Raw genomic sequence first — 17462 nt, 5'->3', positions numbered from 1 at the left:
ATATATGCTGCAACTGCGCTTGAATAGTTGATGAAAACCTTGCGATATCATATCCGTCACAATGCTTCTGGGATGGACTCCCCTGGCAGGCAACCAATTTAGGGCCAAAACCTAGATATCCATAGGGTTTCACCATGGCTTTGGCGGCTCGACATTGGTCAATCCGACCGTGATGTGTGGGACTGGGAAGGTCTTCTCCCATAACCCTTGGTAGGCGCAGGTGGTTCTATTGGGGTTGGAATTTCCGCAATACCAACTCTGATCGTGGGGCATCACAATGGAGCCAGTAGAGTGGAAGAACAGACTGCACCAGATCAGCGTTCTTGCTCCAATAGCTTGAGACTGAAAGCAAAGTTGATAATGGAAAACAGGGGTGAGCTTACGGATGCGCTGGATCTTTCTCTTCACACCCCCAGATGACATCGAGTCCCAAGGTAGTCGTATGGTAGTTGTACTGAACCTTGCAGTCCCAAGGTAGCCAACCGCCAGGAATGGACCACTCACATCGATACCTATCTAAAGGTTAGAGCCTCATCTCTAGATGTTGGAGCCTTGAAAATTTCCTCACCAAGTGTCAGGATCGTCTGTACCGGGGTACTTGTTCTCTCCGGCAAACACGTAGAACCAATGCTCGAAGCGGGGAGTTCCGAGCTTGACCCCGAGCTCCCACAGGCTCTGGTTGGTGGTCGACTTTGCAAAGTTAGTCGAGAAACTGGGGTTGGTGATCTTCCACTCCGGCTTCACCAGGCTCGTGACTAGACAGCCTCCCGATGTCGGCGGCGCTGTGACGAGGGAGTACGCTGGCTGCTCTTTCTTCTCCTTGAGCTTGCCCTTGATGCCCAGGGGCCCACCGGATTGCTGTGAGCATGTCGTGATGACGTCGTCCGGCGTGCCGAAAATGCCAGGCTTCGAGATGCACGATAGCGTGATCGGGGCGGCACCCGTTGCCAAGATCGCCGTGGGCTTGGTGTTCTGGTTTGGATTCTCCAGGCAATACCACATCTCATCCACAGCGATGGTAATCTCTGGCTGCGTTCCCGCCATGGATATGTCGAGAGCAATCTCGTTGAAGTTGCCACCAGTGCACCGGACGGGAGTGACCACGTCAGGTGCGGTGGCGTTGGGCATCGTGAGGTCGCAAGAGAGAGTGTGCTGGATTGCCTCGTTGCGGACTGTAAGGTTGAGGTACAAACCCGCGTAAACTACTTCGGTGGGAGGGCGCGGATCCAGACAGAAGATAGTACCATACCAAGTCTTACATTGAGTCCTGGTCACGTTCTTGAAGGAGATATCAGTGACGGTGAACAGTGCCGGAGACTTGGACACGTCGGCGCACGTAGGCAGACTATATCCGGGCGGAGGGCTTGGTTGCACTGGGGTCAACGGTACTGGTTCGCTTAGTGTTGCGTAGGTGAGGTAGGTGATGGGCGAGGATGCGTCGCCAGAGGATGACTTTTCTAGGGAGAATACTGTTGCACTGCCGGTCGCGTTGAATGTGAGACTGCACTCGTTAGGCTTATTGTTTCGCTCTGTTTAGTTAAAGAAGCATTCCCTTACGCTTTTTCACGATCATTACAGGTCCAGGACTCTTCAATTGTCACCACTGGGCCGGAAGAGCCTTCCGACACGGCGGCAGCAAGTTGAGAGTTGCCGGCGACGGTACATGGCTGGGACTTGGCGCAGGTCACGGTTCCATGGGAGTCGGCTGCTCGATTGGTAATCCCAAAAGTCACCGTGCCCGATGCGGAAACTTTGTAGTCCGCGATAACCCAGCTGGGTATCGTGAGCGACTTGTCGGTGCACTGCCCAGATGGCCAAGTAGGCGGAGAAGGTATGGCGATTCCCTGGGCCGCAGCCGTGAACACGAGGGCGGGGAGACCTAGACGTGATACCGATTGGAAAGACATTTTGCATTGAGTGTCACCGTCGTCAATGGCCTCTATCTCCAATAGCAAAGCCTCGGAGTGGTACAGTGCTGATGATCCACGGATTTATAACTAAAATCGCAGGCGCTTGAGATCCGCGGAAAGGCATCCGAAGCCTGTCCCGGTGTGTCCGGTGCATCTGTTTGTCCGTCGCACATGGCAGTCAGTTAATTGCAAGGACGTAGATATGCAGCAAGGATCCTTTTATATTAGTGAATTGTTGTCCAGTAGCAGGTAGGACTCAGAAAACCGTTCGAGGCCATTGGTTCCGCCCGGACATCCGACATGGCAAAACCAACCCATCACAGCTGCGGGCTCGTAAACGCGAGACGATCCGGGAAGGGAAGGTTGTAGCAATCTGGAGTAATCTATCTCGCTGCGCGCGCGATGTGACCCAGACCTCAGCGGGGGAAGCTGACAAAGTTTAAGTAAGCTTAATATAAACAACACTCCGGCGCATTCGGAGGATTGTTGACAGTGTGGGTCTGGACAAAAACAGTTGAATTCGTAACGTTGGTCCTATGGCTACCTGATTGACAGCAGTTAACGGTTAGGTCCAGCAGCTGCGACTTTGGAAAGTGCACTATAATCTTACAGCGGAGAGTGACCTTGTGATGAAGATTGGAAGGGAGTGCACCTGGATGAATTAAATTTAGGCTATAAGTACCCTGAAGGAATACCGGACTGCTATGGTCCTGGCGAAAACTATGACTCTCTTAAACTACACCGAGCATTTCCCGAGCTCAAATGCGTTTTTGAACCTTTGAAGATTATCAGACAACTGTGTTGAAAGAAGGAATTAGGAAGACCGCTGTTTGATCAAAGAGATTCTATCTACGGCGCCAAGAAGATCGTCATCATTTAGACATCTCCACTCCCTGGAATACGAGAAACGATCTCAGGATAGTGGAAGTCGATCATGTCTTGTCAAAGGTCGCTTGGTTGGAGGCCGCATATATATGTCACTAGTGGTGCCGGGAACTTGAAAGCTACTTGATCCCTGATCTAAATATGCAACTATAGAACCAATCCTCCGCGACTTAGATCTTGAGAATGACGGTGAGAATCTTTCCATTTCTCTCCGTAGAGGTCTAGGTCAAGAGACTGATCATACAGCAGACAGCGCCGTGTCCCATAAACCATGTTGCCCTTTCCGTGCCGAACCTTGAAGAGGCTGTTGGGTGGTATTCGGAGGTATTGGGGATGAAGCAGCTCGGCCCGATCATGGTGCCCGATAAATCGGCCGCGCCAGACTTACCTGTCTTCAAAGTCTACCCCCAAAACTTAACCAAGATGCGTGTCGCCTTCATGAGCACGGGCCAAGGTACCGGCTTGGAACTGTTCGAGTTCGAAGATCCCAAGCCCGCACCAGAACAGAAGTACAACTTCGCCCGGGATTTCAACAGAGGCGGATTCTTTCACTTGGGCGTGACCACGCCCAACGTCGACGACCTTTGCGAGAAGCTGGTTAAGTACGGCGGGAAGAGAGTTGGCCCCACTATGCCTGCGTTCCAGTACAAGACATGTTGTGTCGAAGATCCGTGGGGCAACATCCTTGAGATTATGGATTTTACTTTCGATCAGTACATGGCCGAGTTCAGCGCCGCTCAGTTTGACCTGACGAAGCAGGCCGAGGCATCAAGCAGCGAAGGCGCATAGCCTTAGCGAGTTGGAGCGCAGGCAATGAATGAGTCGGGCAAAGTCGATAAGGAAGTTGAGTTGCCAGAGAAACAGGTGCTAAGCATTAATTGATATTGGTTAGACGCGCAATAATTGGAACATTAGACAGCTCAAACTAAGTGCAAGAGAATGCAGTCCATTCGCAACACTGAAAGGGCAGTTGCATCACGTAGCCTCATCGCCGGTAGCTCCCTCCTCCATTCTGCGTGACCACCATTTCATCACCCGAGGTGACACGATAGCTTTTTCCCATCATAAGTCCTCACAAACTACGAGATCTATAAAGCAACATTACAAAGAATTGACGGTTTTCCTATGACTCGAAACTATTGCAGCCTCGATTGTCGGAAAGGAGGTGTCAAGTTCGCTGAGAAGCTACACACGAGGAGTAGCGAACACCTATAGTATCGAAATTTGTATTCAGAGAGAGGGACCTGCGTCTATCGCTGTCGGCTCAAAGATGAATAGAGAGCTTGGATGACAGTAAGGCCCACCGGAGCAGCCTGCCCATCGGAAGGATGCTCACACAATGGCTTGACTGTGCTACATTTGACTGACCTCACTAGTGAAATAAACCATGCTTGGCTAGGGTCAATGAAAAATATTCCGCGACTCATCGCAAACGTTCCCCGCAAACCCCGCATCAGTCGCCTCCGTCAACCCCGTAGAATCTGGAGAAAAGCGGCGAAAGACGCGCCGGATAAGTCTTTGAGGTTGCATTGTTGATGTCCATGGCCCTGGTAAAAGAGGGGAGCTCAGATCAACAAATTTAAAACGGTCGTGCACGATGGGATATAAATTAGAGAATGGTGCCTGTGTTGATTGCAGCGGGTCTAGACGGGTACTGGAGATTAACCAAGGACAATTCCAATCGTATCAAGGCTGTACGCTTGCCACAATGCTCACCTCTATCTGTTGTTTGCTCTCTTTGACGAGTTGTGCTACTGCCTACGCCGTCTTAGACAAGCGTGCAAGTGTCTCGGGGACAGCCTCGGTTCGCCTTGATGTCTCTACCGGGTCGCCGCACCAGCTTGCGTCTGGAATCCTGTACGGTATTCCAGAAGACCAGAACCAGATCCCGGATGTCTTCTTCAGGGATATTGCCTTCAAGTACTGCAGAGCAGGCGGTGCTCAACTTCCTGGCCGGGGATGGATCGGTTCCAGGCAGGGGTACCAGGTACGGTCATGAAATCTCTGAACAAGTCTCTTGGTGCTAATTCGGAAGGTTAGACCAGATTTCAGTCTGCCCTAAGCAACTACAAGACCACACGCAAGTATGGAGGCACCTTCATTCTGCTTCCTCATGATATCTGGGGCGCCGACGGAGGGCAGTCCAAGAGTGCTGTGTATCCTGGCGACAATGGGGACTGGACCGATTATGATACTTTCCTCACCCAGCTCATCTCCGACCTGAAGAAGAACAATATGAATGACGGCCTGGTAATCGACATCTGGAACGAGCCAGACTTGAGCATCTTCTGGAACAGGCCACAATCTCAGTACATCCAGATGTGGGGGAGAACATATCATCGACTGCAGTGAGTTCAGCGTATAAGTCACTCGACACTTTTGGCTTCGTGGAGTGTCAGACATATGTGTACTAATAGATTTGGCTCCAGACGCGATCTCCCTGGCTGTGTCATCTCCGGTCCTTCATTCGCGAACGGACCAAGCAACTCCAACTCCTGGTGGGCCAACTGGTCGTCGTTTATCGCGCAGAACCAAAGCGCCCCGCAGCAGTACAGCTGGCACATGGAAGGAGGCGGTGGGGACATGCAGTCTTCTGTCGCGAACTACAAGAGCATCCTCAGCAGCAGGGGCCTCGCGACAGATCGGACGATCAACATCAACGAGTACGCCGTGTTCGACGAGGAGTTTGCCGCCGGCAGCGCATGGTGGATCGCTCAGCTCGAGCGCGTCAACGCCTTTGGCCTCCGAGGCAATTGGCTCTCCGGCTACGCGCTACACGACTTCATGGCCAGCCTGATCAGCAAGCCCGGCGCCGCGAACGCGTACAACCCCACGGCGGGCGGGTACTTCCCGACGGCGTCGTGGCAGGTCTACAAGTACTACGCGCAGAACATGACTGGGACGCGTGTGCAGACGTCCCCGACTGCCGACCTGCGTGGCGAGGTCTATGCTGTTGTGTCGGACACGACCGTGCGTCTTTTGGTCGGGTCACGGGTTGCCACGGGCACGTTCAACATTCAGCTGCAGAACCTGGCTGCTGTCGGATTACCGCAGAGTGGGACTCTCAACATCCATACGTGGGGATTCACAAGCTCAGGCGACCACTACGCGCGGCTCGATGCTCCGGCTGATCTGGGCTCGTACGGGCATGCTTACAGTGGAAACACTCTGTCGTTCCCCATCTACCAGAAGGACGCATATACCGCATATGCGTTCGAGTTTTCTCGATAAAACTGATGAGTCTATATTGGCGTTTATTTAACACTGTTAAATAGTATTCCATGTCAATCACAAAGAGAAAAACCGAGAAAAGCTGACGGCTGACGTGAAGGGGTGACGGAGGCAAGACGGGGCACCGAGTGCGAGCGATGGGAAGGGCTCCATCATCTGAAGCGTTGCCTGTACAGGAAATCAAGTTCAGCTCTAGTCATTGTCCTGTAACAAATTGACGATCTTTCCCACATAATAAATCTGCTCTCAATCTTGTAGAATTGGCTTGATTTGACGTCAAACTCGGAATCCCAATGCCCCTACGACGAATAGCGACCAATAGTCTGAGTGGGAAAGAGTTGGCTATGGTACTACAATCTCGTCCACTAACTCCATTCAAAACGCTTGTGCCTTGGCCATAATTATGGGCATAGAAGATCGCACATCTCGATACATTCATATTGGAACTGCTTGGATCTATTGGATGAAAGCTTGTTCGCTATCTGGATACAATTTGGGCTGGCTCCACAACTGTCCTTGACGTTTAGAAGAGTGGTGCGAACAATGATCTTGTCTGGTGCCTACACCTTCTGATCCTGTTCATGGTTTTGCCCAGTCTGGACTCTCTTCTCATCAATGTCTTCCGTGTGCCCCACCGCAGCAGCCTCAACCTTGACAGCATTGCCGGACTCCTCTCCAGCCGCGACGGCATCTACCTCTCCAAATATCTTGTCCATGCGCTCCAGAGACACTCCCTTTGTCTCCGGCAGGATGAATATGACCGAGATCAGGCACAGTGTGTTCAGGCCAAAGAGCAACCAATAGCTCTTGCCGCCGACCTCACTATTGAAGCGCGGCCACGGCTGAGTGATGGCTAGCAGACAGGCTGTCTGGCCTAGAAGGGAGACACCAAATGCCTTGTCTCGCACCTCTTGAGGGAAGATCTCCGATGCCACAGCCGGCGCGATGGGTCCGTTGGACCAGCAGTATGTGAGGCCCACGATGAAAAGCATGGCGACTTCGACGACGGCGGCGGCCTTGTTGTCGTTGTTCGGGAAGGCTGTAGTGAGAGACGACATGATGAGGAGTGCGAGGGCTTGGATGGTAAAGCCGGCGATCAGGAGGCCTCGGCGCCCGAATCTATCGACCGTGAACGTGTTGACGAGGACGATGAGCAGTTGCAGAACAGACTGGATACCGTTGATGGCCAGGGCTTGATGGCCCGAGTTCCAGCCTAGTGACTCGTAGATCTGATCGCAAACTATGTTAGCTGATGTGCTGTTCACTCGGGGGCAAATAGGGCCTTACAATAGCGGCATACATGGTCAACGCAGCGATTCCACCGGCTTGCCTAATGTAATTTGTCAGCGGGTTGTGGTGCGATGATTCACATTGAAGCACCTACTGCAAGGCTGTAGCGTAGAGACCATAGGCCAAGCGCTTCCGCAAGGCCTTCGACTTGAAAATGCCAGCGTAACCGGTGTCAAACGTCTTTCGGTACTCGTACGAAGCAACAATGTCGTGAAACTCCATGCTGACGTGTTCGGACTCGGGAGTGCCCATCCTCAGCTTGCAGAGGGTGGAAAGGCACCGACTCGGATCATCGGGGTGTTTCTCATAAAGCCAGCGAGGCGACTCGGGGTACCAGAAGGAGACAACGAGGAAAGCAAGGCCAATTGGGATCTGGATGACATTGGACACGCGCCAGGCAATGTTGAAAGGGCTCGTGTGGAAAGACATGCCGTAGCCGGCCCAGAAGGCTATCAACGTCCCGAGTTGATAGCCAAACTGCGTCACTGTGCCGACAAAAGATCCTCGCAACATTTTCGGAGCGCATTCGGCCACTTTGTTCACAAGTTAGGACATCTCCTCGAGAGCCCGCAAAGCGTACGCACCATATAGACTGCTAGCGATGTAGATACAACCAAAGCCGAGACCTCTACAGGATCGTTAGTCTGTTGATTCAATACCTCGGGGTTTTGGGTTTCACTAACGTCAATAGACGGCCGAAAATCAGGACGGCGTAGGTGTTCGGAACGCTCTGAACGACCACTCCAATGATCATAACCTAGCCTTTCTCAGGTTTGAAGTTCAACTGCTAGTGAGATATGCCGATACTAACACTGATGGAGATACGGAGAGCCCAGAGGCGACCAACGAGGTTGGCCAGAGTGCCTCCAATGCACAGCTGAGCCAGACCCGTGCTCGCCCATGGGATCGTCGCGATCACGCCGGTCTTTGTAGAGTCGACATTGTAGTACTGGATAAACTATTGTATCGTGTTAAATTGCATGTGCGCTTCGATTTTCCTTGGAAGCGATACGTACCTGCTTGTCCGCCAGAATGACGGTCATGATACCGGCATCGTAGCCTTTCGCGGATGTTAGCTCTAGAAATGACGTGGCTTCTGGTTGTTAGGTAGCCTTACCATTAAAGGCCAGGCTAAAGACCATGCTATACAGCAGTAACGCTGCATAGCGGTCGTTCGCGGGGAGGAATGTCTCCATGAAACCCATCTTGACGAATGTGCCGGTGACGAACAGTCTGTTGTAGCTGATAACAAACTGCGCCGAGCTTGTGCAGGCGAGAAGATCCGCAGACAAAACAAGGTCGTATCAGCTGGGAAGCATACGCATATATACTTCGCGCTGTGACAGACAAATCGATTGGCTCACGCCATTCAATCGGCACTTGCCTCCATGGCCCTTGCCCATGGGGATCGGGTGGTCAACTCGCCTGATGCTCATGGAGTAAGGTTTCCGAGCTTTGGGGAGAATGATGGGCGCATGGAGAAGAGTCCCCGTTGGTGTTGCATTATGATTGGAGCGGCTCGTGGCTCTGCCCCCCATCCTGGACACTCCGGTGGGCAAAACAGACTAAACTGCCGACAGTGCTAACCTCCCACCGGAGTGAGCCCACCGGAGGAACGCCAAGCGTGCGGAGAATCGATGTTAGCCGCCTCATTGTGAACATCTAATGAATGATTCACTGACGTATGTACCCTGCCAGATGCCGAGGATAGCACGCATCGTTGGGAGCAACGATCCATGCCGGATGAACCCACAGTCCAATGGGAATTCATCATGTCTGTGGCACGCACAAAGCTGAAGCCAGGACTTAGAACGTGACTACATCTTCAGAGAGCTATCTTTCATCTCGCAACTTCCGACCATACTAGTGTCTCCAACGTATTGCATTCCTTCCAACACCATGACAAACCCCCAATTCTCATTCCGTGATACATCCTTCACTGGACCGTCACTGCTTCTCGATAGAAGAGAAAAGGTCCGGTTAGTGACTGTCAAGGCGCAATTGAAGCAGCTGCGAGATACTGGCAGGTATGACTGCTTCAAGCTCGAATGGCATCCTGTCTACGACAAGGTTTATCTCTGGCCCGTCCCCAAGAGTCTGTTCTGGGACAGCGATATTGCAAAGTGGATAGAAGGAGCCTGCTATTTCCTGGCGCAGCATTATGACCAAGAGGTTGATACGGCGGTTCGAGATCTGGTCAATGACATTCGAAGCGCCCAACAGGAGGACGGGTATTTGAATGTTTATTTCACCGTTGTTGAGCCAAACGCAAGGTGGTCCAATATCAGAGATCAGCATGAACTGTAAGTTGAGCTTGGCGAGACCTTGATAGATAAGCGGCTGATATCATGAAAGCTACAATGCCGGTCATCTCATCGAAGCTGCTCTCGCTCATAGAGAATACTATCGCAATGATCTCCTGCTAGAGCCCATCGAGAAATACGTCAAGTTGCTCAGTACACTCTTTGGTCCCGGCGAAAACCAAAGACATGCATATCCCGGTCACCCAGAGATCGAACTTGCGCTACTACGGCTTTATAAAGCAACGGGAAACGAACCAGCATACGAACTGGCTCGTTACTTTCTTGAGGAGAGGGGTAACCCACATGGTCAAGAAGGAATGCACTATTACGATTGGGAAGAAAGACAACGAGGAGACCATCATCACCTTCGACCAAACCCTTACCCGGAAGCCGGCAGTCATTGGTACAACCAGGCTCACGTGCCAATTCTGGAACAACCATCTGTTGAAGGGCATTCTGTCAGAGCAATGTATTTATTAACCGCTGTTGCGGACCTCCTCTGCATCGACCGGCAGGCGCCCACGTCACGGTCCCTTGAACGGCGCCTTGACTGGTCCAAGGCCCTGGACCGCCTGTGGAACAATATGGTAGACAGAAAAATGTCTGTAACGGGAGGTATTGGAGCCATCAAGCATTGGGAAGGCTTTGGTATCGCCTACTTCCTTCCTCAGGGGACGGACGAAGGTGGCTGTTACAACGAGACGTGCGCAGCCATTGGTGTCATCATGCTTGCTGAACGCCTGTTAGAGCTGGACCTGAACTCGAAGTATGCCGACATCATGGAGCTTTGTTTATACAACGCCGTTATGACTGCGACGAATCTTCAAGGGACAGCTTTTACATATGTCAACCAGCTGGCAAGCTCTGAAAAGGACAAAAGCGAGAGGTATGACTGGTTCGAGTGCGCCTGCTGCCCACCCAACTTGATGCGGCTATTTGGCAGCTTGGGTGGTTATCTATGGGACTACGGAGGAGCGAATGGGCAGGCCTTTGTGAATGTTCATCTTTACACCTCGGCAAAGGTTTCTTTTCTGGTCGACAATGAGAGCAGTGTGATACTGGAGCAGACGTCTAGTTGGCCGTGGAAGGGAAAGGTGCAGATAGAGCTTCAGGCTTCGCCGTCACTTGCAACGACTCTTCGGTTGAGAATTCCAGGATGGGCCAAGAACCAGTTTTCGGTAAGAATGCTCGCCGACTTCCCGTGCTTGCTAAAGGCAATGGCTGACAATGGGAAAATTCAGCTCCATCCTCCGTGCACGACAGCAAAAGTTGAAAAGGGATACGTCATCCTCAAACCTAGCTACACAGAGAAACATCCGCTTTTCACACTCGAAGTCGGAGGTTTCGAGCCTCGATTTGTCGCGCCGCATCCTTACACGAACCAAAACACAATTTCGGCAGCGCGGGGTCCTCTGATCTATTGTGTTGAGGACTGCGACAACGACTGGGTTCAAGATCACTTCAAGAATACTTTTATATCGCCGAACGCCCGGCTTACCGAAGAGAATTGCGTCATGGGAAATCCTGAGCATTCCTATGTTGCGCTACATTCATCAGTGCATGAGCGAGGCCTAAGTTCTTGGGAGAGTCAGCCGCAAGGTTCCGATCCAGCTCGAGACGTCAACGAAACAAAGTTAGCTCTGGGAGATCCAAGGAAGATAGTGTTTGTACCATATTATCTCAGGTCCAACAGGAAAGGCAAGGGGCACATGAGGGTAGGCTTGCTACAAGAAATGTGATAGCAGCAAGCAAAGAGAAACGATCAGTAGCTTCACTAGTTCAATAGAATTGAGTTAAGATTTGTCCTGAAATTCGAGAAATGTAACTGCGTAAAACCGTGCAAGAGCACGCTGTTCGTCGGTGCACGTGAGCCTGGAAATTGGCTAGACTATTAGGCTTTAGTGAACCTCAATCCCGGCTACCCCAACTTTTACCCCTCAAACATTCTGTCGAGCACGGGTCAAAGGTCATCTATCCTAATGTCTACGATCCGACTCCGAGTGACTCAGTCTGCTTGTGTCCATGGCATCCATCACCGCCAATGCAGACCCCTTGTCGCTCCCTGCGGAGAGCGCATACCGCAGACACCAATGTCCGACGTGTCCGCGGACCTTTAAGCGACCAGAACATCTGACAAGACATCAACGGAGCCACAAGCCGCATGGTCGTCTGTCCTGTTCTGTCTGCTCCAAAACTTTCTCGCGCAGGTCAGGCAACACAGGCTCACCCGCTGAGGTATCATTATAGGCTTTCACGCTGACCTTGGCCTGTCTTTAGCGACATTCGGAACCGTCACGAAGCGCTTCATCAGCAAGATGCGCAGCAAGCAGATAGCAGCCGAAGGCGAGCGTGCTTAGAGTGTGCAAGAGTGAGAGGGCGATGCAATAAAACGGACCCATGTCAGAGGTGTCGTCTCAAGGCTCTTGACTGTGTTTACCCCGTCGAGGAGTCGACACAGCGTCGTCCCCGGCAGACTATGGTAGATATGGAAGATGCCCCTTCCGTGCCCGCCGACATGCCAGACGCAACGCCATACCTAGAAATGCCAGGGAGTATCATGGCCATAGAGCAACAAACGAGTGTCTACGATGGTACTGCGGATGGCTTCGATACCTCGGCCCAAGCATTCGCCAGCGGGATGGGCGACGATGGGGGTTTTGAGCTCCCTATCAACTGGCTGCATACCGATTACGATATGGATGTGGATTACAACTCATTGTTCGGCCTAGGATTGGGAAACAATCAGCTCGATACGGCACAGATTTCAAGCTTGGATAATGGGCTCGGTGGCAGCTCGGGCGGCGCACCCGTCTTCTCGCAGCCCTTCGCCACAAGTGTGCAACAATATCCATATAGGATCCCACAACAGGAGGGCAGTCAATCCACTCTCGGTCTGGCCTCGCCAATACCCCAGACTGTGCAGACTGCAGCTTCCCCGTTGACTGAGACATCGACCCCTGGCTCAGCGTCTTCGCTAACGGGGACGACGTCGACTGCATCCCGTCTCTCAGCAGAATCCCACTCGCCTCACCTCCTAGCGAGAGGTGGGATTTATGCTACCAGCACGAATGGGTCGAGAATCCCTTGTACCGCCCGACGAAAGAGGAAGTCCATCCGCGTGCTGGGATCCACCCCTCTGAAGCCTGTCTCAACGAAAGCCGAGGGGTTCTCCGCGGAAGACAATTTAGACATTAGGATGCGATTCCCGGATCTGAGTAGTATCTCATGTCCTCCAGTAGAGAACGACGCTTATTCGAGAACCGTGGAGTCTCGTGTATACGATCATATCGTATCCCAGTTCAAGCTTTTATGCTTGAGCAATCATGGCCTCTACGCTCCATATGCGGCTGATAACTTTCCGGATCTGGACTTTTTCAAGTTCTTCGTTCATCTATACTTTGAGAATTTCGACCCCATCCTTCCGATCTATCACGATAGAGTGACGAATCTTAACGAGCACTGGGTTCTCGCACTAGCAATCGCGACCATTGGTTCGCAATACACCGAAACTCAACAATTCTCACAATGCGTTATTCCATTACATGAATTCCTACGCCGAGCAGTTGCTACAGAGCTTGAGAGACAAGATGGCAGTCCAGTCTCTGTTACATTACTCCAGGCAACGATTCTGAGCCAGGTCGGTATGCTCTATCAGGGATCTGCGAGACTCAGACGCCTTGCCAAGTCCAGACGGAGTCTCTTCGTCGATGCATTGGAATCGTTAAGTTCTTCCGGTGTCGATCAACTCAAAGACATGTGTGCGACGAGAGACGTATCCGAGCAGTCCTTGGAAGGACTTTGGTCACAGTGGCTTTTCGAGGAAACAACACGCCGCCTTTGTTATGCGATATGGGTTGGTTGACTTCATCCCTGTGCTTGAGCAAACTACAAAACTAATAAGCTTACCCATTCCAGCTCCTCGACTGCATGGCAGCGTATCACTTCGAGCTACAGCCTTTGTTGGCTCTAGAATCTGCGCAGTGGGAACTACCCCATGATGAGTTATGGGGTGCGCAGGATATTGTAGTGTTCCGGCAAAAGTCTAGAAGCTCTACAAGTGAGTTTTCCTATCCTTCGGCATCCATTACCTGCCATAAACCATGCTGATCATCGACATCGGACCGAAGAAAATCCAACCCTTGTGTCTGAAGTGCACAAACTCTTTGTAGAACGACAAATGAAACCCGATTTGGGTGAATATAGCAACCTTCTTCTCCTACACGGCGTCTATCAAGAGCTTTTCAAAGTCAAATCATATTTTGACCGAGGCTTGTCCGGCTGGGTGCCATCGATCCCGCAATTGGGCCATCTCAATCCTGCCGTGGCAAATGGAGGCAGTGCGTCAGACAGAGAACGACAGAATACTTTAGCTAGCTGGCGCAGTGCGGCAATGGACTGTGTCGATGTGTTACACTGGGCCGCGAATGGCGTCGTCGCTCAGCTTCTTGGAGCTGAGCATGCCACGGTTTTTCATCTTCATTTTTCCAGAGTTGTTCTCTTCTCCCCGTACAGCAAGATACGTGCGCTTGCTTCCGGACTTGCGTCACTCGCCGAGACACCTCAAGGAAGTCCTTTGACCCAAAGGGAGGCTACGCTGAAACTGGAGAGCGAGGTATTGGAATGGGCACAGAGGGACGAGGTCAGTAATCAGTGAAGCTTCAACTTCTCCAGAAGATGTTAACAGCGAATAGCACAAAGCTCGGCTAGCCGCTCTCCACTGCGGTTGTTTCTTCTGGCATGTCCGGCGGTACAGTTGCAACGCCTTTTACGAGCCAACCTCGGTCTTCCTCGCCACGTTGGTCCTCTGGGCTTACAGCTCTTACGCATCTCGCGCGCCCTTGCCGTCCCGGACATCGAATAGCGAGAGTAGCGCGGAAGATCCGCCCGATCCGACATTCATCCATCTCGACAGGCCGTGCGATGATGAGATGGTGCAGTTGTTTGTGAGATCCGGCCGGCCCTCCGTCATTCGGGCCTACGTTGCCGGCGTTGGGGATATCTATGACGCCAAGGGGCCCTTGGGCATCTTGCAGGAGGGTCGCAAGCTTCTCGTCTCGATGAGCACAGCCTGGGGCCGGACGACTGAGTATCTACAGGCTCTGGAGGGAACAGCAGCATTTATTTCACTCAATCGGTCTCGTGTAAATGGATAATCTCACTGTAGCTTGTATATCGTACAAAAAGCCGCTATTCTCTTACCATGGCCTTTCTCCAGCCGTGAAAGCCAAGCTTAACCAAATACGGTTGGGAGCTGTGTAGACTGTGTAGTGAACTTTTGCTACGATAGCGCTAACGCACGCATCCGACTACTTCTGGCGGGCTCCACTTTGGGCGTCGGTTCCCCTCCGACTCGATCAACACTTTGTTTCGACTTCATCCGCTATTCTAGATACAGGCGTAGAGCACAAGCGAGGTCAAATGTCAGATGTCAACAGGTACGTAACCATCTTCGGCTTCATATCGCATACACTGCTGAGACCATTGAAATAGAGCCCTCGCGGCTTGCCTGCGGTGCCGGAGGCAGAAGCTCAAATGCGGAGGCCCGGCCGAGATTCCGTGCCGAAGATGTCGCGCCAGTGGCGCCGAATGTGTCTTCGCCGCACCCAAAGCCTCGTCTGCCAAGGATGCAATCGATAGGTCAGCCGGTGGCTCTTATGATGCGTAGGTTCTCGGAGTCTTTCTCCCTAGTGGTCCTTCGATGTCACTGATAGGGCTGCAGGAAAATAACCAGCCTTGAGCAACGGTTCCAATTGATGGAGGACCATTTTAGTCAGCAGATGTCTGAGCTCAGAGAAACAGTATATCGCCTCAGTCGAGGAATTGGTGTTGAGGCCGACAACGTCGTCTCGCAGCCACTTGACTTAGCGGAAGGGACTGCAGCCCGTTTCACATGTCGCTCCAGAACAACAGTTGGCAACGAGCTCGGGACCGATTGCCCATCTCGGTCTGAAGATATCATATCCCGAGGAGTAATAAGTAGACTAGAGTGGGAGGAACTGTACGATTTGTGAGTATTCGCCCATTCCTAAACTCTTCTAGCACCCAACATCTCATCTTTTATTCCCGAAGTTACGAACAGAACTGCAAGGAAACCATAGAGTTTCTAGATGAACAGATCATACCACCCAAAACGGAAGCCCGGAAGTATCCTCTGCTAGCTTTGGTCATATGCGCTATCGCTGCAAGAGCAATCAAGCCCGAAAGATACCAGTTCTTCATCGGACAGAGCGACAACCTGATAAAGGACTACTTCAACGGGCCCGCACCAGACAAGCTTAGTCTCGTTGCCATGATGCTTCTCGCAGCATGGACCGGGCGCATAAGACTTTGGGGCTTCATCTCTTCCGTGGCGATCGAGCTGAAACTCAACGAAAGCGCTTTGCAGCTTGGTGACCGCACGATCGAGCAAACAGAGGACATGGTTGAACGAGGACGCCTGTGGTATACAATTTGCTGCTTTGATTTGACGTGAGTAGCCATGTCCTAGAGTTGAACAAGCATTCCCAGCCCAGACTGATGTTGTTAGTATCAATGTCACCCGTCCATTCTTCACCAACCGCATGAAGGAATACTTGCCGCAAGCAAGTGAACTGCTTCTATCACCTTACCGCCGGCCAGTTGACTACCACATCTACGCATATGTGCAGGGCTTCACCATTACAGGTACATTGGGAGGATAAGGTTGAACTACAAAGTGCCTAGCTAGCAGCTAATTCAATGGCAGGTGACGCCAAAGGACAAATCAAGATGTCTCGATTGATGGCGCAACCGTTGCCGGACAAGGTCGCCGAGACTCTAATGGGGCTGGACCAACGAGCAGATATCTGGTTCCAAGAGATGAACACCGGGACCGACCCGCATTTCCAGCCCTTAGACGACCGGAGCCAGCGGTTCACGATCCCCTATGCCTTCATCAAGCTGTAAGATACACGCACAGAAGCCAAGAGAGAAACCATTCCCAGCTCCTGCTGACCACTCTATGTGAGCAAGGTACATCAACGGCCTCGCCTTGAATGGATTCAAAGCCGATAAAAATCCAATGGACTCTATGCGAATCGGTTTCGTAAAGAGGGCAGTCGACAATGCATGTCTTCTGATACAAACACAGTTCGAATCCGAATCTTTTCGAAGAGGCATCAGATACACCATGGTAAGACAGAAATTATCGGAAGCAAAACTACCAAGATTTAAATCAACTGAAATGAGACCATTAGGACTACAATGGCATGACCTTGTACTATGCAAGTACTTTCATATTCAAAGCCATGAATTTGATTCATCACTACCTCGACTGCGAGAAGTCTCTGCTCGCGCTGCTGCAAGCGGCACAAATCTTCGAAGAGGCTGGGGCCAGCGAGACTGCCACTGAGATGCGAAGAGAGCAGGGGAGATTGGCCTCTGCTACAAACACTACACTTCCTCCGCTAGACGTTCCGGATCTAGTCCTAGGGGATGCGCAGTTGGACTCCTTTTTCGACATTCCAAGTTTTCTAGATGATATGGTATGTTTTGTCACGGTGGCCAAACCGATCGTGATATCTTCTGCAAGCAGGGCTAACAAGTTCAAGGTGTGGGACAATGAGTTTCCAACCCTTAGTCTGTATTCACTCAACTGAAGCGACATTGGTAGCTAGACATCGACCACGAACAATGAAAGAAACCATGTCTAGCTAACCCTGGAACTGCGAGCCGACTTCAAGCAAAGAAATCGACTGTGCCTTGGCCTTCTTCTTTCCGCTCTTCGGTTTGGTCTTCTTTGACTCTTTCGTGTCCGAAGAGGTACTCTTCTTGGTCTTGCGCTTCGGAGACGAACATTGCGCTGCTGTACTCCACTCGTCGGGGT

General features: G+C 51.7%; 5 protein-coding genes across 5 annotated transcripts; 3 read left to right on the top strand and 2 right to left on the bottom strand.

Moving 5' to 3' along the window:
- Window positions 1–129: 129 nt before the first annotated feature.
- On the bottom strand, window positions 130–1907 carry E0L32_000892 (uncharacterized protein; the record flags this gene model as incomplete). Its single annotated transcript, XM_031143834.1, has 4 exons — window positions 130–304; window positions 384–512; window positions 569–1501; window positions 1558–1907. The coding sequence occupies 4 exons, from the start codon at window positions 1905–1907 to the stop codon at window positions 130–132; spliced, it is 1587 nt and encodes a 528-aa protein (XP_030994426.1).
- A 1311-nt stretch (window positions 1908–3218) lies between these two features.
- Window positions 3219–3584, top strand: E0L32_000891 (uncharacterized protein; the record flags this gene model as incomplete). Its single annotated transcript, XM_031143824.1, has 1 exon — window positions 3219–3584. One exon carries the CDS (start codon window positions 3219–3221, stop codon window positions 3582–3584), a length of 366 nt encoding a protein of 121 aa, XP_030994425.1.
- Window positions 3585–4503: 919 nt separating this feature from the next.
- Window positions 4504–6026, top strand: E0L32_000890 (uncharacterized protein; the record flags this gene model as incomplete). The annotated part of the gene is made up of 3 exons (XM_031143813.1): window positions 4504–4782; window positions 4836–5143; window positions 5225–6026. The coding sequence occupies 3 exons, from the start codon at window positions 4504–4506 to the stop codon at window positions 6024–6026; spliced, it is 1389 nt and encodes a 462-aa protein (XP_030994424.1).
- A 560-nt stretch (window positions 6027–6586) lies between these two features.
- E0L32_000889 (uncharacterized protein) lies at window positions 6587–8521 on the bottom strand (the record flags this gene model as incomplete). The annotated part of the gene is made up of 8 exons (XM_031143802.1): window positions 6587–7255; window positions 7314–7356; window positions 7411–7849; window positions 7901–7944; window positions 8000–8073; window positions 8128–8274; window positions 8333–8376; window positions 8434–8521. 8 exons carry the CDS (start codon window positions 8519–8521, stop codon window positions 6587–6589), a joined length of 1548 nt encoding a protein of 515 aa, XP_030994423.1.
- Window positions 8522–9215: 694 nt separating this feature from the next.
- On the top strand, window positions 9216–17273 carry E0L32_000888 (uncharacterized protein; the record flags this gene model as incomplete). Its single annotated transcript, XM_031143791.1, has 15 exons — window positions 9216–9619; window positions 9672–11334; window positions 12024–13472; window positions 13535–13676; window positions 13789–14258; window positions 14311–14705; window positions 14907–14956; window positions 15009–15054; window positions 15110–15280; window positions 15659–16087; window positions 16146–16282; window positions 16344–16539; window positions 16610–16769; window positions 16834–17121; window positions 17250–17273. 15 exons carry the CDS (start codon window positions 9216–9218, stop codon window positions 17271–17273), a joined length of 6024 nt encoding a protein of 2007 aa, XP_030994422.1.
- Between the last annotated feature and the right edge of the window lie 189 nt (window positions 17274–17462).

This window comes from Thyridium curvatum, assembly GCF_004353045.1.
Source record: "Thyridium curvatum strain D216 chromosome Unknown NODE_3_length_876553_cov_77.224826, whole genome shotgun sequence".
Taxonomy (NCBI): domain Eukaryota; kingdom Fungi; phylum Ascomycota; class Sordariomycetes; order Thyridiales; family Thyridiaceae; genus Thyridium; species Thyridium curvatum.
Note: the sequence above shows the minus strand (reverse complement) of the source record. Positions and strands in the feature narration are given on the sequence as shown.